General features: G+C 46.6%; 1 protein-coding gene across 1 annotated transcript in view; it reads right to left on the bottom strand.

Annotated features, from left to right (window-relative positions):
• syne1a (spectrin repeat containing, nuclear envelope 1a) overlaps positions 1–27,500 on the bottom strand; it is a 123,783-nt gene that overhangs the window by 71,993 nt on the left and 24,290 nt on the right. The window contains 48 exon segments of the mRNA XM_077017736.1: positions 778–942; positions 1,106–1,415; positions 2,276–2,448; positions 4,913–5,195; positions 5,344–5,505; positions 5,633–5,838; positions 6,053–6,165; positions 6,751–6,958; positions 7,346–7,549; positions 7,825–7,926; positions 8,047–8,229; positions 8,393–8,551; positions 8,662–8,812; positions 9,056–9,235; positions 9,551–10,176; positions 10,278–10,431; positions 10,586–10,749; positions 10,952–11,075; positions 11,284–11,471; positions 11,636–11,734; positions 11,847–12,225; positions 12,305–12,465; positions 12,731–12,871; positions 12,977–13,117; positions 13,226–13,408; positions 13,622–13,777; positions 14,040–14,112; positions 14,218–14,426; positions 14,603–14,761; positions 14,883–15,017; positions 15,319–15,483; positions 15,816–15,974; positions 17,038–17,187; positions 17,694–17,837; positions 17,928–18,083; positions 18,412–18,576; positions 18,746–18,942; positions 20,366–20,462; positions 20,636–20,804; positions 21,049–21,161; positions 21,255–21,419; positions 21,549–21,686; positions 22,273–22,380; positions 23,777–23,886; positions 24,235–24,431; positions 25,111–25,289; positions 25,537–25,629; positions 25,809–25,829. Coding sequence (XP_076873851.1) covers positions 778–942; positions 1,106–1,415; positions 2,276–2,448; positions 4,913–5,195; positions 5,344–5,505; positions 5,633–5,838; positions 6,053–6,165; positions 6,751–6,958; positions 7,346–7,549; positions 7,825–7,926; positions 8,047–8,229; positions 8,393–8,551; positions 8,662–8,812; positions 9,056–9,235; positions 9,551–10,176; positions 10,278–10,431; positions 10,586–10,749; positions 10,952–11,075; positions 11,284–11,471; positions 11,636–11,734; positions 11,847–12,225; positions 12,305–12,465; positions 12,731–12,871; positions 12,977–13,117; positions 13,226–13,408; positions 13,622–13,777; positions 14,040–14,112; positions 14,218–14,426; positions 14,603–14,761; positions 14,883–15,017; positions 15,319–15,483; positions 15,816–15,974; positions 17,038–17,187; positions 17,694–17,837; positions 17,928–18,083; positions 18,412–18,576; positions 18,746–18,942; positions 20,366–20,462; positions 20,636–20,804; positions 21,049–21,161; positions 21,255–21,419; positions 21,549–21,686; positions 22,273–22,380; positions 23,777–23,886; positions 24,235–24,431; positions 25,111–25,289; positions 25,537–25,629; positions 25,809–25,829 — 8,217 coding nt within the window.

The raw sequence follows: 27,500 nt of genomic DNA on the forward strand, positions 1-27,500 counted from the left end.
GTCCTCTTTCCACCATCATGTTCAGTGTCTATCAGATTGTTTGTTTACTGTGTTTGGCCACATTCGTCCACTGCTCAGAAGAGATGTGTATGTTCAGATATTGTATGTTCAGATATGTATGTTCAGATATTGTATGTTCAGATATTGTATGTTCAGAAATGTTTGTATAAAGTGCAAATTATGTTGATACGCAGGAGCCTGATGGTCAAACCAGTTCCCCATATGTAATTAGGGTCCATATGACCAGTGTACACTTCCCCATATGTAATTAGGGTCCATATGACCAGTGTACACTTCCCCATATGGTAATGATGTGCCTTGTAGTGAAAGTGTCCCACAAACAAACACCCACACACAGACACAACACACACAAGGGCAAATTCATTTCCAGTAAGATGATCCAGATTTTCTCACATTTTTTTCTCACATTTTCACCATTCACCCAAACAAAAAGCAAAAAAATTATTTTGCAAAAAATACTCAAAATATGAATGAAAAAGAAAAATGAAAGATTTATCTAGTTCTATAGGAGTGATGAGGATTATATTTCTTTTAATTTATGCTTATAATTTATGTTTAGAAAACGTAATCATAAACGTATGTTTATAAACTGCTGATGTTTAATTTACAACTGAACGTGATGGAAGGCGTAACACATATCAGTCCATATTATCAGGTATAGCCCATATTATCAGGTATAGCCCATATTATCAGGTTTTTCAAAGTATATAACATTTTATGATGAAGCAAATTTTTCTGTTCCTTTCAATTTCTCACCCGAACTTCCACCAGTTTCTGCTGAATGGAGGCGGAGTCACCAGATGGGTCTGAACAACGCTGAAGCTCCTCCCCTTTGGCCATTAGCCAATCAGTGAGCTCTCTCACTGTGTCCATGTACTTCTCATGCTCAAAAACAACACCTTCTGAAAGTCTGACTCGCTCCTGCAAAAAAAAAAAACCAAAGTGTAATCTCTTTAAAAGAATGATATTTTAAAGAATTATATATTTCTGATCATATTTAATCACATGTATTCCCACAATATAGCAAGCATCCACATCAAAGGGTATGCAATTAAGTCCGACATGACAATTTACAAGTCATCACCTCTGCCGCGGCTCTGACGTCATCAAACTGTGCCCTGAGGAGGGCCGTCTCTTCCTCCTTGAAGGTGGGGTCTCTGGTGCGCTTGTACAGCTCGGCCGCGCTCTCTTCCAGATAGCACAGCGCCCCCTGGTGGTCCTCTACATCAGTTGACAGCAAGCTTAGCCTTTCCAGTTGCTGTCTCTTCTCCCTCAGGCCCAGCTGGGGCTCCAGAGGGCCCTTCACCTCAGCCTCCACCCCCTCCAACCAGCTCCGCAGTTGGGCCCGCGACTCCACAAACAGCTCCCACTGGTTCACCGTCCACTCCAAACGGCTGAGACACAAAACACACACACGTTCATCGGCCTCTGTGACCACTCTGCAACTGCAATAACATTGGAATGAAAACAGATGACATTCCACAACAACAATGAAAAAATAACGTTCAGCGTGTATGTATAATAAGAGAAATAGTATCGGTAGCATCTGTGTCTGTTCTTTTTTCCCCCAGAACGTGACATTTTCCAGCGCGAAATGAATTCAAAACGAATGAATAATAAATAATGCAGAATTAATTCAAACCATGACCAGGTTATTATTAATTAATCATTTAATCAATACTCTTGGCAGCCAATTGGCACAGACGTCCCAGAATTAATCAAACAGTGCCACACGATGCATCCAGTGGCCAAATCAGGCAAAACCCCTGAACGGAGAGGTGAGCGATCCCTCCAAACCCCCCTAGCCCTGCTATAATGCCCTGTGTGCCATTTAGTTTAATGTAGCAAATCATTAGTGTAATTGATGATGGCCCAGGTGCTGGCAAACATGTCAGTGAAGGACTGAAGCACCCGCTGTCTGCACTGTAACACTCTGATAAAATGTTTGGCACTGAAATGGCATCAGGAAATCACAGCAATGACAGCATGGGGCTTGGTACAGGGGGTTCGTAACAGGGGGCTCGTAACAGGGGGCTTGTTACAGGGGGCTCGTTACAGGGGGCTTGTTACAGGGGGCTTGTAACAATCGTGGGAATAGGGCAAACATATTTCTGTTTATGCCACAACAGGAGTCAAGACAGAGAACAGAACACTGAATATCACTTATAGTGATGCTACCGGTGGTGATGAGGAGAAATGGTGTTGGTTAGTGGAGAGTGAAGGTGTCCACAGAGGGCACCAGACCTGACTTTACCTGTGGCAGCTAATGGCCCTTAAAAGTAGCGCTGCCCATGACTCCTCCACTTCCTGGAGCCGAGAACGGATCGCTTCCTGTCGGGTCTCCCCGCCGTTCTTGATGACGAGTTCCCCCTTCCCAGCAGCCATGTTAAGCTTTACCTCACCCTCACCCTTCATTAACAGGATATCCTGCGCGCACACACACACACACACACACACACACACACACACACACACACACACACACACACACACACACACACACACACACACACACACACACACACACACACACAGGATGCTGCTACCTTAGAAATACTGCATTCCCAGCACTGACATTCTTTTCTAAAAATACACCCTAACTAAAGCTTGACAGTCAGACCATTGGAACATCTTAACTAATTGCAACTCATTGCCAGTGAAAGCTTAACATCTGTATTGAAATGTATGATTTATTAATCATTTCCAGAGGATACTGTAACAAAAGCATTAAAGACGCAACTTCAACTGGATTCTTTCATCATTCATTTACAACCAAGATTCTTTGTCCCATCTATGTGATCTTTGAGTTCTCCCATTGTATTTGAAATATATGAAGCTCAACTAGCTCTGGAAAGTTATAGAAAACATACTGTTTCTTCTGATTCGTGTTAACATCACTTTTTCCCCCCTGTGATCTAAAAGCACATACATAAATGAAATATCCCAAATGATGAGAACTCATTCATTATGGGTCTCTTCACAAACCTAGTGTGCTGTCTAAGTAGGTCCTGATTACATAGGCAGCTGTTTCAGTAGGCAGCATTCTAGACACCATCTATCCTCATCTATCCTCGTCTATCCTCATAAAACAGATTTCTAAGCTTATTAAGCATAAAGCTATTTCTGCCGCTTGAAGCAAAAAAAGTCCATACTTACTATGTCATAATTATGTATGTATGTATGTATGACTTAATATCTCATAATTTTAATTTACTCGCAGAATTTTGAATTTTGAAATCTAGTGCGTAGCCTACTGCTTAAGTAGTCTATGCCATTTTGGACTGAGCCTTAGTCTACTGCCTACTGAGATTCCTTAATCTGGCCAAATTTAAAATCAGCATAAAATGGTTCCACAGCCATTAAAGTAATCCCATTATTCAATGCAAGCACAACTTTTGCCCCTGGCAAAATTAGTTTCAACTGGTGGCATACATTGTATGAGAACAAGCTATGAAATTGCTCTCTAGAGTGTCTCAGTCATTATCTCATAGTTATAACTTGCTCTTTCATAAGTATGTTAGCATCTCATAATTATGATTTTGTATCTCGTTATTATGACTTAGCATGTCATAATAATGAGATACTAATATATGAGAAACTAACTCATAATTATGACTTTCTCATAAGTATGATTTAGTATCTTACTATCGTGTAATAATGACTTAATATCTCGTAATAATGAGATAATAAGTAGTATCTCATTATTACGAGATAGTAATAAGTAGTATCTCATTATTACGAGATAGCATGTCATAATTATGAGATACTAAGTTATAATTGTGAGATACTGACTCATAATTATGAGATTATCTCGTTTTTATGAGATAGTATTCCATAATGAGATACTGAATAATAATTGTGAGATACTAACTCACTTATAAAAGAGCAAGTCATAATTATGAGATAATTATTGAGACGTTAGTTAGAGAGCAATTTCACAGTTTGTTCTCGCCCAATGTATGCCACCAGTGTTTATTTAACTCAGTAGCGTTGCCTCTGCGTTTCAGCACGATGGATTCTCCTCTTCCCATTTTTACCCCATTTTATTTTAATTCTTGCATTAGATAAGCCAATGTTACTTGTGTTACGTTGGCAAGCTTGTGTTTGTTGGCTAGCTGGGTTTCCACCACAGTACTTTGAGGCTTCAAACTCCGCTAGCGTAAATGCTAATCCCTCTGTGTAGAAAAATGCAAAATTGTCACAAATTAACCTGAGGGAAAATTTGTTATATGGTTTTATATAATGAAATATATTTGAATAATTCTTAATATTCTAGAAACAGCAGAGAGAATTTGAATAACATATATTTGAAAATTATTTCACCAGGAGCAAAAATTGTGCTTGCGTTGATCGAATTGCTTTAGTGACTGTGGAACCATTTGATACTGATTTAAAATTCAGCCAGGTTAAGGTATCTCAGTAGGCAGTAGACTAACTCTGAATCTGAAATGGCGTACATTAGCAGTACACACTAGATTTCAATGCAGTACATTCTGCTCAACTGTTAAAGCAGTAGCCTATGTTCTTTCAGTAGGTGGCTGGGTAGTATGCATACAACCTCGTACATACTACGTCCACCATTTTACCAATGTCATATGATATATGACATCACACAATTATAGTTAAATGCTCCAGTTGAACCATGGGATAGGACAGTGTGCTGCAATCACATACTTCAAAATGGCTCCCGATTCACAAAGATATCCGGATAATTTTCGCTTACTGTTTAACGCATACTATGTATTCTGGCATACTACCCTTTATTGCGTACTGCTTTGGTGTACTGTATAGGAGGGAAGTACGCCATTTCGGACAGAGCCTTGGCTTTGGGACCCTATATCTGTCCTCTAATGAGACACATAAAATAACAGCGCCCTCTGTTGGCACATACCTGCACTCGCTGCAGTCTCTCCTCAACTTCCTTTTTGCTCCCCTCTGTACTCTCCAGCTTCTCCAGCTTCTCCTCCACCTGCCCGAGCCAATCCCCCATAGTCCTCAGCGCCTCCCCAAAGGCCTGGTACTCCTGCAGGCTGCGAAGCCGGGCCCAGGTCTCCTGGAGGAGAGCTTGGTGGGAGGAGAGCAGCTCCTCGAGGGGGGGGCCGGCCGCCACACTTGCCCCCCGACCACCGTCAGACAGGGTAAGGGAGACCTGGCACAGGCGCTCAAGAGACGCTCTGCAACAGCGAGACGTCCACTGTCATGTTTTCTCAGTCGAGACAAGAACAACACCAAAAGATGCCTGGTATATTGAGAAGAAAATGGCTTCCTGTGAGCTCACTCACACACAATCACAAGTTTTAAAAAATGGTACCAGGCACACACCTCCTCATTAGCAGCTGTCTGTGAAATGCCTCCATCTTCTCGAGCTCGGCGGTGCAGTCAGGGGCTGCTGGGGGGTCCTCTTCCCAGAGAGGAGGCTCTTTCTGCAGGCTCGCCCTCATCTGGTGCAGCCAGTCCTTCAGCTCCTCAACACGTACTTCAAACCTAAGCCAGTGAAACGTGCTTAAGTGAAAACGTGAGAGGCTCCTATCAAAAATGTGGCTGAAGAAAAAAAGCCCATAGCTGCCGTTTCATGTTATTCGCTTTCGCTTTCTTGGACACATTTCCTCACCCGTCCTGTAGAGCGGCGCTCTCCTCCAGACAGCGCAGCGTTTGTCTGCACGTCCCCACTAATTCCTCCAGGGCCAGCTGACAGGAGGCCAGGCGTTCCTGCACCGCCCCAGCTCCAGTCTTGGACAGACAGTGCAGGAGTTTCTCCCCTTCTTCATGCAAGCGGGCCATACGCTCCTCGCCCTCGCCCGTCCTCTCCAGCACCTCCTGAAGACGGCAGACATCTCATAGCAGTTCGACAAATTCTGCAGCCCAAGCCTCAATCGACAAAAAAATACTTATTCAAATTTAAATATTATAATTTTCAGTGTTTGAGCATAATCTGAGCATAATCTGAGCACAGTTGGATTCGGAAACATGAGTATTAAATTCAACAGAGTTGTAGATAGTTAGGAGTAGGGTGCACTGAGCTAAGCAATACTTTGAGCTGCTGCAGCTGTGTTGTGATGTCAGGAACATCTCCCGGTTCCTCAAAGCAGACCTCAGCTCCGGCCCTCAGCTCTGAGAGCCAGTGATGGAAACCTTGCGTGAGCTCTGCAAGAGAGCGAGAGGTTAGAGGAATAGAGCGGAGAGACAGACAGGCAGAGAGCTCTGCTGTTAGCATGGCACTAGCCACACTTGTGCTTATGTGACCAGATGGCCTGTGTGGGCGTGTCTGGAAGGACCGGTTCTCTGTTGTCCTAGTAACAAAATCTAATCAATTCCCAAGGAGACCTGTCATACGGTCCGTGGGAGATAAGGTGTCCGTGGCACAGGTGTGCAGCTTGCATGTTTTGGTAGGCAGCATAATTATGAAAACAACAAACAATACGTATCGCCTGCACCTGACTCGAGACTCTAGTGCTAACCGAGCTTAGTGGTCATGTCTAAGCAGAGATGCTCTTTGTTTGGACATGTTCCCCCATATTCTCTGCATTTCTCATTCTCTCTCTCAAAATTAAAACTACACTATACATCCCTGGCCATAAAGCTGTGCACTAGGGTTCACCTCACCATTAAAGCTGTGCACTAGGGTTCCCCTTCACCATTACAGCTATGCACTAGGGTTCCCCTCACCATTAAAGCTGTGCACTAGGGTTCCCCTTCACCATTACAGCTATGCACTAGGGTTCCCCTCACCATTAAAGCTGTGCACTAGCGTGTCCTGCAGCGTGGCGAGTATCCGGCTGGACTGATGGACCGCAGCCTCACTCCTCTTCACCAGGCCGGTGATGTCCTGGCCCAGGCAGGACAGCTGCTGAGCTGGGTACGCCCTGCACAGCGCCCTGAGAGACTCGCTCACCACATCCAAACTGCCATCTGCCTGCTTCTGAGACCTCTGGATGTCCTAGAACAAGAGGCCCAAGCAGAGTTTTACTGTACGGAAGAGACTCAGTGGTCTGTGTTCTCACTGTCAAATTCATTTTAGTCAGAAAAGGCAGAGATTCACTGACTTTGCCATGCTGGATGAATGAGATTCACTACGCTACATGTTAAGGATAAACACCCAGCTATTATTTATTGCAAAATAAACTGGACAGGCTGAATGGGTCCCCAACTCAAAGATTGCAAAAAAAACGGGATCAGGACTATGTAGCTAATAACATCTGAGCACTGGTTGCCATAGTGGTGGTCAGTTATAGAGTTAGCTGTCCATTATTCAGAAATAATGGTTCCCTACATGCCTTAACTGACCAAGTGAGTGGGCAGAAAAGAATGGTTGGTTCTTACTAACCTTTATCTTGGCTACGTTTTCTGGATCAGATGTCTGAGATAGCTCCGACAACGTGTCCTCGATGGTCGTCAGCTGCTCAGCCACCTGAGATATGATGTCTTTGATGTGCTGCCTCTGTGAGCTGAAGTCCATCAGGATCGCCCCGGCCTGCTCATAGACCTCCCGAGCACGCAAGACCTTCTTCCTCAGGTCAGCTTCCATTGCCTTATAAGAAATGGAATATGATGCTTATAGGAGTTCATAAGCTTCTATTGCTGTTATGCCAGGTCATACATAGGTCATAGCTAGGCCTTACTTTTAGTCCTACTAACAAAATAAAGCTATTTTTTATTTTATGTTAGAGATAAATAAGTAGTAAGAGGAAAATGTGCATGAAATTATCCTTTCCCCAAAGCATATGCACAGTATTCGCATTTACTCATTTTGTGTAGATTCACAAACAACCGCATGAACGTGAAACCCTGAAAGGCTGTTTCTACCTGGAGCTGGGCAGGTGTTTGCTGGGTCTTCAGCACCTGTTGCAGTTCGCCCATTTTGGCCTGTAGGGTCTCCAGCACCTCCTCCTTCCCCTCCAGGTCCAGCTGGTCCAACACAAAAACACAGCAGCGTCCGGTAGGGTCCGGAGAAGCTCCGTTTGGCCCCTTCGGCCCTTTTTCCTTGTCCCGGGGCATCGTGGGGACCTGCCCACCCTTCCCACTGACCTTAAACTGAGCGAGGTGCTTCTCCATGTCAGGGCTGGATAAGAGGCTAACGGCTCCCTCGTTGAGCTCACTCACAGAGGTGGCACTCCAACACTCAATGTCGTTGGCAATCGAGTTGATCTCGTTCCACAGCGCGACAGACACCGTAAGAATATCAACGTCGGCATCCGTGTTCTCGGATGTCTAATATAAACAGAGGCAGATCAAGGAACACCTGAGTAATGTTGTTTTTAGCATTATGGTAATGGCTACATATCCTGCACATTTTGTACACATCTTTCCATTTAGCTACTGTTAAAATGATGCTTTATTAAACAAACGAAAGAAAAGAATCAACAGATCTCACATCCAGCCACGTATCCACAATGCGGTCCATCTCCGCGCGGACGCTTTCTCCCATGTCTTCCGGAAGCTTCCTCAGTTCACCGATGAAGCACTTGCCTTTAGTCACGAACAGATCTAGCTCCTCCCGAGTGCCTGCCAACTCCAGCCGCACCGCCTCCAGCTAAAGACGAGAGGATATTCATAATAAATAATTTCGTATTTTTGATTGAATTTGTTTTTGTATCATAAAAAAACCAGAAGCAGAGTGGCGGGGAGAGAGAGGACACCGACTCGGCTCAGGGCTCTCTGGACGTCTTCGGGGTTGTTCCGGCTGGACTGTGCGGCCGCCACAGCGCGGGCCCTCTCAACGACACAGCTGATTTTGGTCCTGAGAGTCTGGTATTCCTTGCAAACCTCCATCAGCACCCCACACTGCTCCTGACTGCACAAACAGGACAGGTAGACACTGATGAGCAAAGGTGCTCCATTGAGGCCCTCGAAGATGCTCACACAATGCCCTCTCTATAATCTCAGCATTTATGCTGGTGGTTTTGCACTTATGGTATAACATCATCCGTACTTTTGTAGGTTTGCACATTATATGATCTGCTGACTTCAATTCCTGTTTGCCGAGTGCGTTTGGCTACTGATGTTTTGTCTTTGGTTCTCATTCTGAGACACTCACTCCTCAGAGATGAGTTTCCTGATCCTCCTCCAGGTGGACTGGACTAAAGCTACGTCCCGCTGGGCCTCCCCCGCCAGCTCGTGGTCTCTGTGGGCCAGCTGCTCCCCTCTCTCCCCCAACCACTGCTGGCTGTGCTGCAAAGCCTGAAGCTCCTCCTCCAACTGACTTAACGTCCAGAGCCTGAGGCGCACACAAGGACGAAGACCACGAGCGTTAAAATTAAACGCTGCCGACAAGCATTTTCACCAACATGATATCTAGTTCACAATAACACACTAAAATCAGTTTCCCAGACCAAAATTATGCCTAGATGAAAAAAAAAAACAAAACAGTTCTAATTTTAATTAACTAATTAAATTAATTAATTAACCAATTTAATTAATTAATTCAATGGCACTGAAATTTAAAACTAGTCTCATTCATGTCCCTAATATTATGGGGTAAATAGCATAATGTAGACAGCAGAGACAGCTAAAACAGGTCTAGATGGATTACCTCTGCTGAAAGCTCTGTGTGCTTGGCTCTGTGAACCACGTTCTTCTAGCTTTCTCCTCCAGCTCCTCAAGGCTCCTCAGAAGCAGTTCCTTCCTACCCCTGAAAGAGCTCCACATGGCGGCTAGTGCCTCCGCCTCGCTCTGCCTCGAACCCATGCTCCTCTGTAGCGTCTGGAGGCCTGACCCCAGATTGTCCACCAGCCCTCTGCAAGACACTCTGTCTCCATCGCTGCTGTGCAGATGCAGGCATGCCTTGTTCAGACCGCTATCCAAGCTCATAGCTTGAACCTCCAGGGAGGCCAGTTCCTGGGCCATTTGCCCAAGTTCCTGGCTCAGGTGCCCGGCCTTGGCTTGATCCCAGCTCCCCTGGCCTTCGACTGCTACCTGGTGGTTCCGTATCGAGTCAGTAGCTGATTTGTAGGTTACCAAGAAGGTTTCGAGTTTAACCAGAACCTCGCCACGGCGCTGCACCAGGTTCTGGGCCTCAAAATAGAGCTGAAGACAGTCTTCCTTTCTGGCCTGAAGGCACTGGAGATCCAGAGGAGCTAGAGAGGGACCTAGCGTTTCCATGTGCTGCTGCAAGCCATCTGCTGCCTCTTTTTGTGTCTGGAGAAGAGCTTCATCGTCCTTTAGGTGGAGAAACACAACATATAGTGTACGTGTATGTGTGAGTTTATGTAGGAACTGAGAGTATTTGGATGAATATGAGGTTGTGGCTTCTTCTTTACCTTTAACTGGACACTGACAGAGGTCAAGTCATCTGTAATGACTTTGGATTTACTTCTCAGCTGCCCAAGGAAGTTCTCACTCCACTGGGTGAGGGCCACCAGGGCCTGGTTGAACTGCTCCAGCTTAGCAAGATGGGCCTGAAGTTCCTGAATCCTGGAAACCACAAGATATGAATATTCAAAATAAACAATATCAAGGACACAGTTTTAAAGCATTCAAAAGAACTTTTCCACCAGAATTTTGCTTGAATTCAAGTCCACATTGGGAAGCACTTTTTGAAAAATCACTGGTTGTTTTTTTTTTTTACCTGTTGGGTATGTTTGTACTGAGGGAGCACCATCTCTCCTCTAGGCTGCAATGCATTTCTCTGAGTTCTCCCGTCCGGTCTGACACTGTAGGGTGGAGACACTCCACCTGCACCTCCAATTTCTCCAACAAAGCCTCCTGAGAGGGGAGCTCTGACTGCAGGTCCTGGCCGATAGGAACATTACAGCTCTGGATTAACTGATTACGTCGTGCAAACAGCAAGTGATCTCAATTTAATCAACAAAAAAGTATTTGAAAAGCCCACTGATGTTGGCACACTGCTCACTGGTTGACCAATGTTATAGTTAGTGGTCAGTGTGTTAACAGTTAGACCAACCCAACCAAGCAGGAGTTTAAGATGAATTACCTGCAGCATTTGCAGCTGGCCATGAAGCCTGGCCTTGTCTGTGGTCAGGTATGGAGTTTCAGAGTTACAGAGATATTCACACCTGCTCAGCCATCCCTGCAGGGCTGAGAGATCCCGTTCATACCTATCAAAAGAAAAGAAACACAGAACTTCTGAAACCCTCACTTATTATTATACTAAACCACACTCCAGTAGTATAGAGTGGTTATGAATATGACAGTAGTGTGGGGATATAGTCGTGTGAAGGAGGTCAGTAGGTTTCTCCACCTTCTGCCTTTGGACCAACGGAGGACGAAAACACAAAGAGCGGCAAACACACAAGCTGAACTTACTTCTGCCACAGAGTCAACAGGTCTTCCAGTATGGCCTGTTTTCTGGCAGCTTCATTGGTGTGCTCGGTATAAGTCTGTTGGAGGTCTGCTACCTCCTTCTCCACCTGACCTCCGTCAGACAGCCGTTTTGAGCCCAGGCTCAGGGCCACCAGCCTGGGCTGGAGCTGCTTCAGTTCCTGCCAGATGTCCTGGAATTAAAGCAAACATGCTTTCATATATAATCTATAAAGGAAACATATTTAGGGACTTCTAAGCAAGTTATTTGGAGAGAGACTTTTGTAAATGTGCTTTAGTACAGAAAAAATTCAGCAAAAGAAAACTTTCTCTCCATAGTAAAAATACAACACTATACCATATGATCATGCAGAGCTTGGTAAGTTCTTGACGATGATGTGCAGGAAGTAAACGAGTCATTCAACTTGTCTACGAGCTCATCCATCACATTTTTCACCTTAAGGTAATAAGGCCAGTAGCAAAAGGTCAGGCTAAGCGTTTAACATCCATAAAACCATATAATATAGTCCATATAATCAAGCAGAGATGAATGGTTCACGTGGACGCACCTCATCCAGATCTTCGGTTAACTTCATTTTGTGTGAAGAGCTAGCCTGAAGCTCAGCCTCTTGCTGCTTCACGCTGCTCTTAAGTTGCTCCCAGTGCCGGCCAATCTGAAATAAGCGCGTTTTGATATGCTCCGCCTTCCCCGGAGTGACAAATCGACTCAGACCACGAGACTCCTCCTCCAACCGACTGTAGATCTTCATCTTCTCCTGTAGGCCAGCTTTCACCACCTCCACACTGTGAATCTGTTGGTCCAGTGGAGCTGCGCTCCAGTGAACATCTTCTAGCTGGTTCCCCGTCTCACGCACCCAGGAGGCGAACGCTTTGAACTCACTGCTGAAGTGCTGCCAGTGTCTCTGCATCTCCTCAAGCTCCAAAACCCTGCATGAACAAGGAGTTTGAACGTGTGCCATGCTGCAAGATTGTATGTTTCCTCCCACAAATGCTAAAGCGATCTCACTTTTGTTCAAGGCCAGCCCGCACGTACTGCACTTTCTCTACAGCAGCCGTGGCCTGATTGGACAGTAGGGATTGATTGTGGGAGCCCAGCTTAATCTGGGACGCCTTGTTCACCAGTGATTCAGCCTTCTCTATGAAGGCACCGGTCTGCATGTGAAGTTCCTGCACATCACACACACACACACACACACACACACACACACACACACACACACACACACACACACACACACACACACACACACACACACACACACACACACACACAAACCCACACAGAGCTATACAAATAAATTTGACTTTGACAAGTAAACGCACAGGCGAAAGGGAAAATGAAGGCAATAATTAGAATTAAAATGCTGTGATCTGAACTGAAGATTTCATTTTACAATTGATATTTAGTATGCAGATTTGACTCTGCTCTTACTCTAGCATAATCCAGTTCGGTGGTGAGGTTTTCCAGGCTGCCAAAGACGAGCTCCCTCTGCAGGATCGGAGTGGCGCTGCACACAAACTGCCAAACCGCCTCTCTCTCCAGCTCAAACTCTTGCCATGCGCTCACAGTAGCCTAAAATACATACGAAAATTATCATGCACTAGTCCAATCACAGTCACACCAAGTGGTTCCCGGAGAAACATTTTCACGTTTCTAGAGACGGTTCAGTAGCCACACCTGCAGATGCTCCTCCTGAGCTGAACTGTTTCGGCCTTCTCCTCCGGGCCCGATCTGCAGCGCTGGCCCACACGGGCGAGACCCGGGTCCCTGTGGTTCTGACTCCTCCTGGTCTTGCCTCCTCCGTGACTTCAGCTTCTGCTGCTCAACACAAGACAGTGGCTCAGGTTCCTGCTGGTTCGTTCAGTTTTTGACTGGACATTCTGGCAGGCACGATTCGCAGAGCAGCCCATCGCAACATCACCCCACCTGGTGGATCAACAGCAGCTGTTTGGCTTCCGTAACACGCTCTGCGTTCAGGATTCTGCTGTGGCCCAGAGCCTGGAGCTCCTCCTCTTCCTGCTGGAGCTCCTCCTCTTCCTGCTGGAGCTCCTCCTCTTCCTGCTGAAACTCCTCCCCTCCTCTCTCACTGTGCCCGTCTAAAGACATTTCCTTATCACACACAGAGACCAAGAGCAATGTTAGTGAAGATACACTTGAACACCACAAAGCCAAACATCTTCACCCGTCACCTGTTCAAAAAGGGCCCCATACACTGTGAATTGATCTTCTTTTTCATGTGTTCATCTATCATCAAGTCCCTTTTACAGCTTACGTAGTAGGGAACTGGGCCCTGGGGCTTCCACACATGCATGGTGCTCTTACCTCATCCAGAGAGGAGAGGTGGGTGAGCTGGATCGAGAGCTCTTCCAGGGCCGCCCTCTGCTTCAGCACCTCTGTGTCCGCGCTCAGATCCTCCAACACCTTCAGTCGGGTCCTGAGCCAGCCCAGCACCTCCTCTGGAGCCTTCAGCTCTCTACCCTGTAAGCATGGAGAGATAGAGGAGAAGGAGACGTATATTTATGGGGAGTGGGTGGAGCAGAGCGGTAGTGAGACACTAGTGAGACACTAGTGAGACGCGAATCATCAGGCTGCCAACAGTTTAGAAAGCATACACCCTCTGACAGGTGTAGCAGTGACGGGTGAGTGTTGAATGTTGGGATCAGAACCGCTGGATTAACGCTTTCTCAGAATCGGTCTGTCTATTGATTACAGAGCGCTGCGCCACCCACGGTGAGCTGACCTGCTCAGGAGAGTGTTCTCCACCTCTCTGGGCTGTCTGCTGAGAGGAGAGCCAGTCAGACAGTTCTTCAAACCTGAAACACAGCAGGCACACCCCTCAGATCTCCGTCCCCTCAAGGACCTCTGACGATGAAGCACTTCTGCTGGTCATCTACTCCCTTACACCACCCACTCCTCACCTGGAGTGCCACTGCCTCCATTTGTCTGGGTGCTGTTGGAGTCTCACAAGGGCGCTTTCAACGTCACTTCTGACTTCTGACAAATGACCTCTGGTCTCTAGAAGAGCTTTTTGCATTGGGTCATTTTCCGGAAGTTTCTGACAAAGCTGTTCCATTGTTATTAGTCTCTTCTCACACACAAAGAAGGGGTCCTTCTGTCTGAAATAGGCCTGAGGAAGCAAACACAACGGCTCTCCAGAAACATATCTGCTGCTGAAATGTTGTAGACCTTCGACTAACGCTTATTTGAGCTCCATCTCCCAACTCTCACGGCTGTATCCTCCACAAAGTGACACGCTGGGTGCAATCTCTCTCTCCTTCTTTCTCCCCGTTTCCTCACACCTACCCTGTGTTCTCCGATCACCCTCTCGCTGCCGGCTGAGACCAGGGCCTTGTCTTCTCTGTGCAGCTCCGCCCTGCATTCCTGCAGTGATGTCATCACTCTACGCCGCTCCGATTCTGCTTTCAGCCTCAAAAGGTGGGCGGGACCTTCAGCCTGGATCTCCTTTTTACACGCAAACATACACAGTAGAAAGTCAAAAGTTCAATGTTAACTTGAGCCACACCTGGTAGCTTATTTAAGCCAAAGGTGAACTGTTGTGTGATGGGGTCAGCATCACACTCACCTTCCACTGTTTGTGCAACATCCTAACCGTCTCCTGGAGACCCTCCTGTTCCTCCTCAGGTAAGATATCGGTGAGGTCATCGCATGCCTTCAGATAAGCGTTCAAAACTCGCTGGTCCAGCCGCCCAAAAAAATCCTAAGCAGACAACACTCTTCTTAACGACACTCACAGTGTGAGGGGAGACACGCGATAATGAGAAGGAGTCTCTGACCACCCCTGACCTCCGTAAACACACCTCAGTATGTTCCTGACAATGCCACAGTGTGCTGCTTTGCACATGACAGAAATACTGACACTTCCTCAGGTAATATGTTTCACTCACAGTAATCATATACAGAGAAACATAAACCAGAGATTGAAAAATAGATGTTTGCATACGTAATAAACCCAAACCCGCCTGTGCGAGGCTTTTTGCCCCGAGGGCGAAGTGACATACGCTGTGTTTGCTGAAGAGCTCGGCCGGGTCTCCGCTCTCCTTCAGACACGCCTGCCCGACCTGCAGGACCTTCTCCAGCTCGGCGCGAGACTCCTCGAACCTCCGGGTCAGATTGCCGTTAGCCTCCGCCACCCTCCTCCACTCCAGCACCTCCTGCATGAGGGCCTACAGGAGGGACACGGGGACCACGTCACACCTCTGGACCCCGCGTGTCCCCAACCCCCGACAGGCTAAACACGCACTTTTAATTGGCCACTGACGCTAAGAAGTACGTATTGTTCCGGTGTTTTGCATTGATCTGCAAGCTGAAGCTGATTTCTAAATGTAAAAATGGTTAACATATGGTTAAGCCCTGCTAGGTGTCGTTTCCACCCTGTGTGGCAGGTTGCTGCAGTAGCGTGGAGATGGAACCGCTACCGTGGAGATGGAACCGCTACCGTGGAGATGGAACCGCTACCGTGGAGATGGAACCGCTACCGTGGGGACTGGAGGCTGACCTGTGCGGTGGTCTGAAGCTCGGTGACCCTGTTTTGCAGGAGCGACGGGTCAAAGTTGTAGAGAGTTTTTGTGCAGCACAGCGCCCTCTGCAGGGCCAGGTAACTGCGCTCCACTGCACACACACACCGCTTACAGCTTTGCTGCTGAGCCAGCAGCTCCTGGTGGAGACACATACACACAACTGTACACATTAGTCAAACTGAAACACAACAATTTTTAAAAAACTGGACAAAGCAGATTCACAGACACACACACAGCTTCACTAATATTAAATAATGCAGAGCAGGTTATCCAGGTTATCTTCTCTACACGTCACAGTTGCATCATTGTTGTTGTTCTAGGACTTTGAGCCAGATCCCCCAGTGCTCCTGACATGGGCGTTCTCACCTGGTTCTTGTACTGAACATGTGACTAGATGATGATGTAACACTCTCACCTGGTTCTTGTACTGATCATGTGACTAGATGATGATGTAATGCTCTCACCTGGTTCTTGTGCTGTTCATGTGACTGTGTGATGATGTAACACTCTTCCCTGGTTCTTGTGCTGGTCATGTGACTAGGTGATGATGTAACGCTCTCACCTGGTTATTGTGCTGGTCATGTGACTAGGTGATGATGTAACGCTCTCACCTGGTTCTTGTGCTGGTCATGTGACTGTGTGATGATGTAACGCTTTCACCTGGTTCTTGTGCTGGTCATGTGACTGTGTGATGATGTAATGCTCTCACCTGGTTCTTGTGCTGGTCATGTGACTGTGATGATGATGTGATGCTCTCACCTGGTTCTTGGGCTGGTCATGTGACTGTGTGATGATGTAACACTCTCACCTGGTTCTTGTGCTGATCATGTGACTAGATGAAGATGTAACACTCTCACCTGGTTCTTGTGCTGATCATGTGACTAGATGATGATGTAACACTCTCACCTGGTTATTGTGCTGGTCATGTGACTAGATGATGATGTAACACTCTCACCTGGTTCTTGTACTGATCATGTGACTAGATGATGATGTAACACTCTCACCTGGTTCTTGTGCTGGTCATGTGACTGTGTGATGATGTAACACTCTCACCTGGTTCTTGTGCTGGTCATGTGACTGTGTGATGATGTAACACTCTCACCTGGTTTTTGTGCTGGTCATGTGACTATGTGATGATGTAATGCTCTCACCTGGTTCTTGTGCTGGTCATGTGACTGTGTGATGATGTAACACTCTCACCTGGTTCTTGTGCTGGTCATGTGACTGTGTGATGATGTGGCCAGCACGCTCTGCAGTCTGGTAGAAAGCAGAGATCTGCCTCTCTAGCTCCTCCAGTAAAGGAAGCATAGTCTGACACTCCTTCAGAACCACTGGACATTTCTCCTTCATCTGAGTACACACACACACACACACACACACACACACACACACACACACACACACACACACACACACACACACACACACACACACACACACACACACACACACACACACAAACAGGCTATAGATACACACAAAGTGGGTGCATTAACTTGGACTTTAGCCCAAGTAAATTTCTTAAAATGTCTTACTGTTTTGTCGTTTAATCTCTGCCAATATTTTAATGTTAAATAATACTGAGGAGTCTCCACAGACCAAGAGCAGTTTCTGGGTCTGCAGATTAATAGCCAACTTGTGCTATATATATGCTAAGTGACAGTAGGTTGTGTTCTGCCTAACACACTTGCCAGGGACCTGCCACAGGACCGGCTCTGCGTTTACTAACAGACAGTAGATCTGTAGACAGTTTTTCACTGGCCATTGATATTCCTCAACATTGCAGTGTTGTAAATGGTTTTTTTTCCATGATTTCTGCCGTACACTGCTAAATAAGTAAAATGAATTCACCCCACCTTATGCAGCTGCCCTTTAATGTTCGCCATAGCCGAGAGCGCTTGAGATCCATCACCGCTGACGGAGCCTCCAACCTGGAGCTGGGCAGAGCGGGCGGCCATCTTGTACTGGGCCTCAGTGGCTGGGAGCCTGAGCTTGATCTCCTTCACGATGAAGAGGGAGGGTGAGTGGAGTACTGTCTCTACAGAGCCAGAAGCAACAAAGCCGTTACTGAGGGTTACCTCAAGACTTACCTCCACATACTGCATGAAGGCTGTGACGTCAGGCAGCGACACCTGAACAGGAGACGAAAGTTTGGCCATAGAAGTTTCTAGAAAGTCTTTGAGAGCAGCAGTAGCTTCCTTCTGTTCCTTCTCAGTCTGAGGATGAGTCTCGTTAACGCGGGCATACTGCGGGGGGAAGGGTTAACAATACAGCTTCAGAAATCTACATGAACTGATCTCTCCCTGAACTGATCGGTCTAGAAGTAACTGAAACAGCTCATCAGGGGTCCATTTCTTAGCCCGAGATTCCAGTAGCAGCTTACAAATCAAGAGGTTGCAGTTTCCATACTGAATGACCTTTCAGCGTATTCAGAGATTTCTTTGTGATTGGACATTAACAGAAGGGGGATATATCAGGAGATGGTCACGTATATATATATATATATATATATATATATATATATATATATATATATATATATATATATATATATATATATATATATATATATACCTGTCTGGCCTTTCCAAACAGATCTCGCCATCTGCCATTGAGGAGAAGCAACTGATGCTTTATGTCATGAGACACTGTGTCATCACAGGTCTCGATAAGGAAGTTTCCTGCATCGTTCATGATAGCGTGCTGCTCCATCCAGTGTGGGAGGGTCTTGAAGAACTCCTGTAGTGGATGAAAACAACAGGGGCATTTAATAGAGTGAGAGAGAGTGAGAGAGCGTGATTGTACCAGTGATGTACCAGGTAAACGTTCTGTGTGTGTGTGTTTGTGTTGTGTGTGCGTGCGTGTGTGCGTGCGTGAGTATGTGTGTGTGTGCGTGTGTGTGTCTCACTCGTTTGGTGTTCTCGGGCTGTCTGAGTGCTCCCTGTGCGTCCTCCAGCCAGACCTGCAGTGAGCTCACACTGCTGCTGTATTTCTCCCAGTTGCCCAGAACCTCCTCCAGCATGGAGCGAACACTACGCACCTCCACCGACAGACTCCTCCACTGATCCACCACATCCCTTAGGAAACGCCTCACACCCTCCTCCACTACACACACACACACACACACACACACACACACGCACATATACACACACACACACACACACATACACATATACACACACACACGCACACACACACACACACACACACACACACACACACAGACACACACACGCACACACACACCCCCAAACACACACACACACGCACACACACACACACGCACACACACACACACGCACACACACACACACACACGCACACACACACGCACACACACACACACACACACACTTTTACAAGTCCACAATACACTACAACACCCTAGTCAAAATCTCTGTAAGGACATCTGGAATAAGCACTAATTCATGCACATTCACAGCTGCACTAGCATTCCAAAAGTTTTACATTTATAACACTGTAGCTGACACTATTCTCCAAAGCAACTTTTTAATTATGACTGACTGCCTCTTGAGTAACTAAGGGTTATGGGATTTGTTCAGGGGCCCAACAATGGCAACAATAAAATAAATAAAAGACACATGCAAACACACACACAAACAAACACATACACACACAACATTTTTTTAGCTCCTTATATTCAGAGCACATTCTCACGGTGGAATACAAAAGCAGTGAGCCTATGTGGAGATATGTAAAACATGAACAATAATAAGACAAATTTCAATATTGAACAGTTTAAATTTAACATAACCCCAAAAAATAATTAGTAACCCTAAATTAAACTAACAAAACCCAAACCGTCTTTTATGTTATCTGGCAAAAATTCTAAAACAAAGCTCATGTGGGGGGTCTCATGATTTCAACATGCACCAATCACAGTGGGGAGGGTTGGGGCAGAGCCCGCCCATGGCCAGAGGCATGATGGGAGCAACATGTTAGCATGGCTACAGCTCCGAGAAGACCCAATTAGAATATCTCCACTAATGGAGTGGTATTCCCCCCTGAATACTGTGCCTGGGAAAACCTCATTTAGCAGTAGCCTGAGGAGAGAGAACCAAACAGGGAAAGAGGGAGAGAGAGAGGGAAAGAGAAAGAGAGCGAGAGAAAGATACAGGCCTAGACTGATTGACTGTTGAGCCCATAAGGTTTTAACAGTAAGGAATATGGAATATGGTGTGATAGGGACTACGATTCCCATCCTCCAGGACAGAGGGAGGGCGAATGGAGAAGACATTGATCTCAAATAAATGAACCGAGTTCCTTTTTATCCTGCGTAGTTTATGACGGCTGTTTCTGCATTATGAACTTCAGAGCACATCAAATTTGTACTCTAAAAGCAATTTCACGCCAGATTTTGACCCCACTCGTTATGGAAAACAGAGGAGAGTCCAGTCTGAAACGGTACAGCCTGAGTTCTGTTTGGCACCGTCTTCTGTGAGGAGCTCAAACCGGAATTTTCACAGGGATCTGAGCATTTGGACCAATGGGCTGCCAGTCTCACCAGAGCTGTTGGCGTCTATGTAGACGGCAGCGGCGTGCTGCAGTGCCACGAAGCTGGAGTCGTACTTCTGGAAGAACTGCTGGCCGTCCACAAACAACTAGTGAAACACACGGAGAACAGAGGTGTGAGACAAGCCAACGTGTGTCACTGCGTCCCCTTTAGAAAGCTCCAGTGTGTCTAACCCCTCTGCTGGAGTGAGACTGGACAGGGTTAAGAAAAACGAAACGGCATTCGTGAACATTCGTTCTCGTAGAAAGACCGAACTACTACCACGTAGTTCTGCAGCAGATGTTCCGCCGTCTCCTGCCGTCCGTATTTGATGATCCAGGATTTCAGCTTGGACTCGCCCAGTGACAGGAACGCCAGCATACCGTACTTCAACTCCCAGAATTCCAGCTTGCTCAAATGAACGTGCGAGACTGTAGATACGTAGTTGAATCTGGGAGGAGTTGGACAGCAATTTTTGGGTGCAATTATTTCATCCTAAGATTACAAAATATTTGCTTTAGCCAGAAAAAACCCATTTAAAGCCGGCTAGACCACTAGATCACTCACTGCCGAAGGGCCACATTCATCTGTAACCTCCTCTTTGGGGATTTTAAAAATAACTGCTTAAAACAATGTTGATTAAACATCGTCCCGTTTTTTACTTAAAGACAAGCCAAGCGTATTCCCCAGCGCACCTCTCCGTCAGATCCTGAAGCTGGTCCTCAGGAACAGGAGTGCCACCCACGCCCGTGTGTCTGTGGAGACCCTGGAAGATCTGCCGGTGTATCTCGAGCTGCCCGAGAAGCTCCTAGAGGAACAAAGCCACCCCAGTCATCTCAGAAGATCTCCCTTGGCCTTTCTTCATGCTCACGCTTCATGCCGAGACACGTTCCCCACGCACCTGATGCCGTCGGCGGGTCTTGTGGATGGCGGCGGCCGTGTCTTGGTGCGTGTGCCTGGGGAGAAGTTCCTCTCGCAGGATCTTCTCCACCTGGTGGAGCCATACGGCCGCCTCTCCCAGAGGACTGGGGAGAGCGCCGTCCAGCTGGAGATGCCAGTCCAGGAGCTGCATGGAAAACGTGATTTTTTTAGCACATGTATAGAATGTGTGTGTGTGTGTGTGTGTGTGTGTGTGTGTGTGTGTGTGTGTGTGTGTGTGTGTGTGTGTGTGTGTGTGTGTGTGTGTGTGTCTCACCCTAGAAGACAGTCTTTCCCAGGCCTGCTTAACCAGAGCTTGATCTGAAGTCAGTATGCCACCCTTCTGTGTGGAGTGAATGCATGACTCCACCTGTCTCCTCCTCATCTCATACTGCGTACGGTAGTGGTTGAAGCGCTGAGGTGAGAGAGAGAGAGAGAGAGAGAGAGAGAGAGAGAGATGGAACAAAAATAAATAAAAGCAAAAATACAGGGTGCAGGAGCGATGAAAAGACAGGTGGAAAGGTCAGTGGAAAACAAGAGTGAGATCAGAAAATTGTCTCAAAGGGACCATGATGCATTGTTCTAAATCGCAGGTGTTCGGTTCAACAAGAGAAGAAAAAAATGACGAATGCTGAAGGTGCTTGGGGCTACGCGTCTGCTGACATCCATCCACACGCTCACCACTCATTTGTCCCCTCCATCGCCACGTAAACCATCTATCTGTGGGCTGCTTCTGGTCAGGAACAGATTGGCTACACACACCAGCAGCTGTGTGATCACTGCAGCGTGCTGTGGGCTCATAATTATGGATATAATAACAACATCTGGGCTTGGGTGTCGGTATCAAATGCAATGCAAGCCTTCACTGGCCTGCTTCCTGCTCTTAACTCTCTTTGGAGCAAACTGTCCAGAGTTGGTGTGAATATTTCAGGACCCATCGGACTTTAGGGGACTTCTAGTCGGGCCTGCTGGCCGGTGAAGGACGATGTGGCCTGGTTTACCTGGTACCGCTGACTGAGGTCTCCCTTTTCCCTCTGAGCCTGAACACAGTCTCTATCCAACTGTTCAGTCCACACCTTCAGCTCCTTCAGGGCCTTCCTGTGCTCCTGCTGAGACGGAGAGAGAGAGAGAGAGAGAGAGAGAAGCAAAAAAATACAGAGAGAGTGCATTAACAGAAAACCTTTTACACTCATTTAAAATTCTGTGGATATCGTGTTTTAATAATAACCACCATCCTTTATACCTCAGCTCCACAATTACCAGCACTTAAAGGAGCAGAAACAATGAACAAATATAAATACATTTACATCGAGTCAAAGGCTGCTAGGGACGGCCACACTTCCTCACCCGGAGCCATTTAACACAGCTTAAGCCCCCGGCTCAGGAAGCAATTAGAGCAGGCAGTGGAAACACAGGCTAAGAGTTTAGGCCCGTTTAAAGCTGTCGAGAGACACCCCTGCTGAGTGCGGTATTCTGCCTCTTCATTGTGTGCATCTGCCCCGAATCACGCGACGGGGGAGCCCAAAATACAGCTCTGCGGGGGGGATAACCATTTTACACGAGCTGACATTTCCTGTGAGCGTGGCCACCCGAGTGAACGGGCGTGAACGGCAGCGGACATTGTTCCGTTAATCCCGTCAGGACGGGGTCGCTCGTGTGCCGCAGCGTGAGAGGGCGGCTTCATCTTAGATCTCCGTGTTCGCGGCCGGGCGATACCTCTGGTGAGCACCACGACCCCGTGACCCCCGCTTCTATTTTGTCGGTCTCCTTTTTCATATCAATGAAATTTCCCAGTTAACTTAATTAGAGCTAAAGACCAGTGACGGAGCCATTAGACATGGGGCTTTAATGGTGTGGAGGCCAGAGGGAGAGAGGGCTACTACTTAGCTCGGTACGCTCACCGCACGGAGAATGCAGAATCAGCATATCCTGTTATAAAACATGACTTATTGAGGTCTGCTGAGGCTTATCGTCAGACTGTCAATGTCAGGCACTAGCAGCATGCCAAGGGATGGCATTGTTATGTAAATGCGGGCCAGAGCTCCAGCCCTAATGTAATGGTAATAAGAACGGGAGAACCGCGAGCCCTGCGACATCCTGGGAATTTCAGCACAATGCGTGCTATTTCATTCAAATTATATTCATGAAGAATATGTATATTGTCGGTTATATTGCGTGTTGCGGCCATTTTTTTGTCCCATGTTATGGCAATAAATTCCCACAGAACAAGAAAGTAATTTGAGCTACAGGAGAAGCTGGCACGATGCCATGATCCAGGCACGGAGACATGGGCCGCAGTCATAACCAGATTCGTCGGGCCTTCCTCGAACATTTCCCCAATGGCTCGAGGGGTGAGAGCAAACTTCAGGACACAGGCCAGCACAACAAACAAGGACATTACATCATTAGAGAGAGTGATGAGGAGAGACGAACACGTTACAGAGAACAGGGGACTAAGCTGAGTGGCTGATGTGTGTTTGGTGTGGACAGTGAGAGAGACGGTACCTCGTCCGCCTGCCCCTGTGCTTCTGTCTCCTGGGGGTCGGGGTGATGCTTCAGGAACTGGGCCACATACGTCATAATGGACTTCTCATCTGGCTTATCAACGTCCACATCTAAAGACCACAGAGGTGCAGGAGACAGCATGCAGATATCCCAAAACCTCCAGTGATCAAACAAAACTACGTTCGCGTTTTCTAAGCCCAGATTCAGTTGGAATTTTATTTCTCTGGAAATTGTGGCACAAGTCACAACGAAAACCATCAAATCAAATGATGAGTCCAGCCTGTTACATTACAGATATTTCACGAACCTTTGCATTTTCACTTATTTTAAACTTATTTTGATGTATTTCTCTTCATAAGATCCCATGTATTGAAGTGACATAAAATTGCCCTGTGGACAATGATTGAATGAATAAATCATGCAGTCCATGCGTGTGCGAGCGATCCGCTGGCGTTTACCCTCGGGGTCAAGCAGGCGTGGGATACCCAGCTCTCTCTCGGCCAATGAGAAGGCCTCCTCAAGGTTGGCTCTGTTGGGACTGTTCCACACGCGCTCCATGTCGACCAGCTGCGGGCGCAATGCGAAGATGACGGCGTGGAAGGCCACACCGGAGCGCCAGCTGGGGCCGAAGTCCCTCACGTCCAGGCCCAGCCTCCTGGAAGTCCACACAGCCTCAGTGAATGGAGAGCACACAGTTGGGGCCCACCACAATAGGAGTCCACCACAGTGAGGGCCCACCACAGTGAGGACCCCTCACAGTAGGGGCCCACTACAGTAGGGGCCTATCAGAGAAGGGGCCCACCACAGTAGGGGCCCACCATAGTGAGAATCCAACACTGTGATGGCCCAACAAAATAGGGGCCCACTACAGTGAGGGCCCACCACAGTGAGGGCCCACCACAGTGAGGACCCCTCACAGTAGGGGCCCACTACAGTAGGGGCCTATCAGAGAAGGGGCCCACCACAGTAGGGGCCCACCAGAGAAGGGGCCCACAACAGTGAGGGCACATCACAGTGAAGGCCCACCACAGTAGGGGCCCACAAGAGAAAGGGCCCACAGTGAGGGCCCACTACAGTAGGGGCTCAACAGAAAAGGGGCCCACCACAATAGGGGCCCACCACAGTAAAGATTCTGCAGCTTGATTGTAACTGAGTTGCCAAACATAAGCAAATGTGACTGTAAAAATGGCTCATTTTACTTACATAATCGGCATGTGTGCACGATTAGTACGTGAGTTACTGCATTCAGTGCAGCTGTAGTGTAATGTGTGTGTTTTAAATGAGAGAAAATAGAAAGGCACGCCAGGAGTGAAGTGGTTGTTTAATGCTCTTACTTAGTAGCTGTCCTCTGAACCCATTTGAGCAGAGCTTTCTTGGCCCCTCCCTGAAAGGATAGGCGGGGCTTGCGTTTGACGGGCGGGCTGGATGCCTCTGTACTGTTAGAGCTGTCCACTGAGGAGGTGCTGCTGGTCTCTCCTCTTTGAGATGGAAGACTGCTGGTGAGCTCCTCTATCTGGACAGACAGGGGGCGGAGAGACCAGAGCTGTTATTGCTGTAAGAATCCAACACACTTTAAATCTAATTCTAAACAATTATAATCATTTTAATACTTTACTTAATTAATTAATAAAGATGAACTGTTTCAAGTGTGTCTGTAATTGTAAGGATCTTTGGATTCATGAAAAGTGTTTTTAAAATCTCATGTATTATTATAATTATTATTATTTAAATTGTTCAGGTGTCTTTTTATGCACCCTTACCTGGAAATACAATATGATGGTCCAGATCAGACCCAGTACGATAGACGGTCTGCCGTCAACGACGTCTGTCGTGTTGATGTTCACCAGTTTAATCTGTCTCAAAAACGACGTTTGAAAGCAGATTTTCAACATTTAATTTCAGAAGCACCAGGAGATGCAGCAAACCAATAAAACAGAACCGTGATTTATTCATCATGTTTATTCATCAAGTCTACGATTCAAATAGAGATGGTGGCAATATTAAAACTAAACACACAAAAGGCTTTACTGACCGGAGATCCTCTGTACACAGACTGGAGATGGAGGGTTCACGCCCAGTGTGTGTGGGGGGGGGGGGGGGGGGGGGATAAGAGATAACACACACTGTTAACAAAGGAGGGCTGTAATGGATGGCAAGCGTCCTGAAAACTGAGGGACAGGTGGTTAGCATGGTAACCTGGAACACCTTCACTGATAACACAGATAACCATTTTAAAAGCACTCACACTCTCGTACACACACACACACACACACACACACACACACACACACACACACACACAATGTCTTTGATGAGACGCTTCACAACAGGGGGTACCCCTGTTGTTTGTTTTCCACTTCCCAGCTGATGTATGGAGCCTTTGGCAAAATAATGTGGAAAAAACTATATCAAATCTAAAGCTATTCCATATTTAGCAGTGACGGAGATATATACTGTATTTAGAAATAACAGTTATATACGGTTATTAGTAATAACAAAGATATGTACTGTACTTTTAACAAACCAATGTTGCACTGCAAATAAAAAATAAAGAAGCCATTTTGTTCAAATTGACATTTAGTTTTAGAAGGCTGTAGGTATTAGAAACCATGCTGACAAGAACCTAATACTTCACTTCTAGAAGTTACACAGTCTAGAAAATTAGCTCAATACGTTCAACAGTTGGCTAATGAGTGTATTAAATCATTGGTACTTGTTTCATAATCACACAAATAGTGAATTTTACATCAGCAAACCGTACGTTGCCAGGCAAACCAATTGCTACATCTTTAAACCCGTCCGCCCGAGCGCTCGTCATCAATTAAAATAAGTATAGAGGTGCTTTTGGTAAGATCTTACGTCAGCACCATCGTGTGTGAGCAGCTTTTGTGAGTTTATTTATGGAGGCTTTCATTAGGTCCTTTTGCCTAATGTAATGAAGTAAATATTGATTTGTGAAAGCATAGCAGCTGCTAATATATGATTAGCCTGCAAGGGCTGCTGGGATGTCTGCAGCGTGTTGGTTTTGCGGTTGTAGCGTTTAATAGCGATACACAGACAAACTATTGAAAAATATGAAGAGCACAGCATAGTTCAGTAAGTACAAAACCACAAAGCTGTTTCAGCAATAACTCAATAGGACCCGTCACGCACTCACACACACTCACACACACACACACACACACTGCTCGCACCGTTATTGTATTCTGAAATCAGTTGAGAGACCTGTACCCTGTGTAGGCTGCGTGAACAATTATTAGCTTCTTTCACTAGTGACCTGCTTTGGTCCAAGGGTGAGGCATTAGCAACATACCACAACATACACTACAGCATCCAGCATGTATTGAGACATAACACACTCTTCTTTAAAAGATAAAACAGGTCATTCTGAAAAGACCACTAGAAAAAGAGCTGAGTTGATGGGAGATCAAGACAAATATCAGTCAAAAGCTCTGGTAGTCTACAGCTATTTATCTGGAACACCTTATAAACTGGCAACTCTGTGTACAAGTAAGCCTGTGTAAACCACACGCACACACACACACACACACACACACACACACACACACACACACACACACACACACACACACACACACAGACACAGACACAGACACAGACACACACACACACAGAAAGACGGACAGACAGAAGAAGACTGATACACATAAAGAGAACAGAGAGATGATAGCTTGTGATAGACCAGCACACAGTGAATCATACA

This window comes from Brachyhypopomus gauderio, chromosome 9 (genome assembly GCF_052324685.1).
Source record: "Brachyhypopomus gauderio isolate BG-103 chromosome 9, BGAUD_0.2, whole genome shotgun sequence".
Classification (NCBI taxonomy): domain Eukaryota; kingdom Metazoa; phylum Chordata; class Actinopteri; order Gymnotiformes; family Hypopomidae; genus Brachyhypopomus; species Brachyhypopomus gauderio.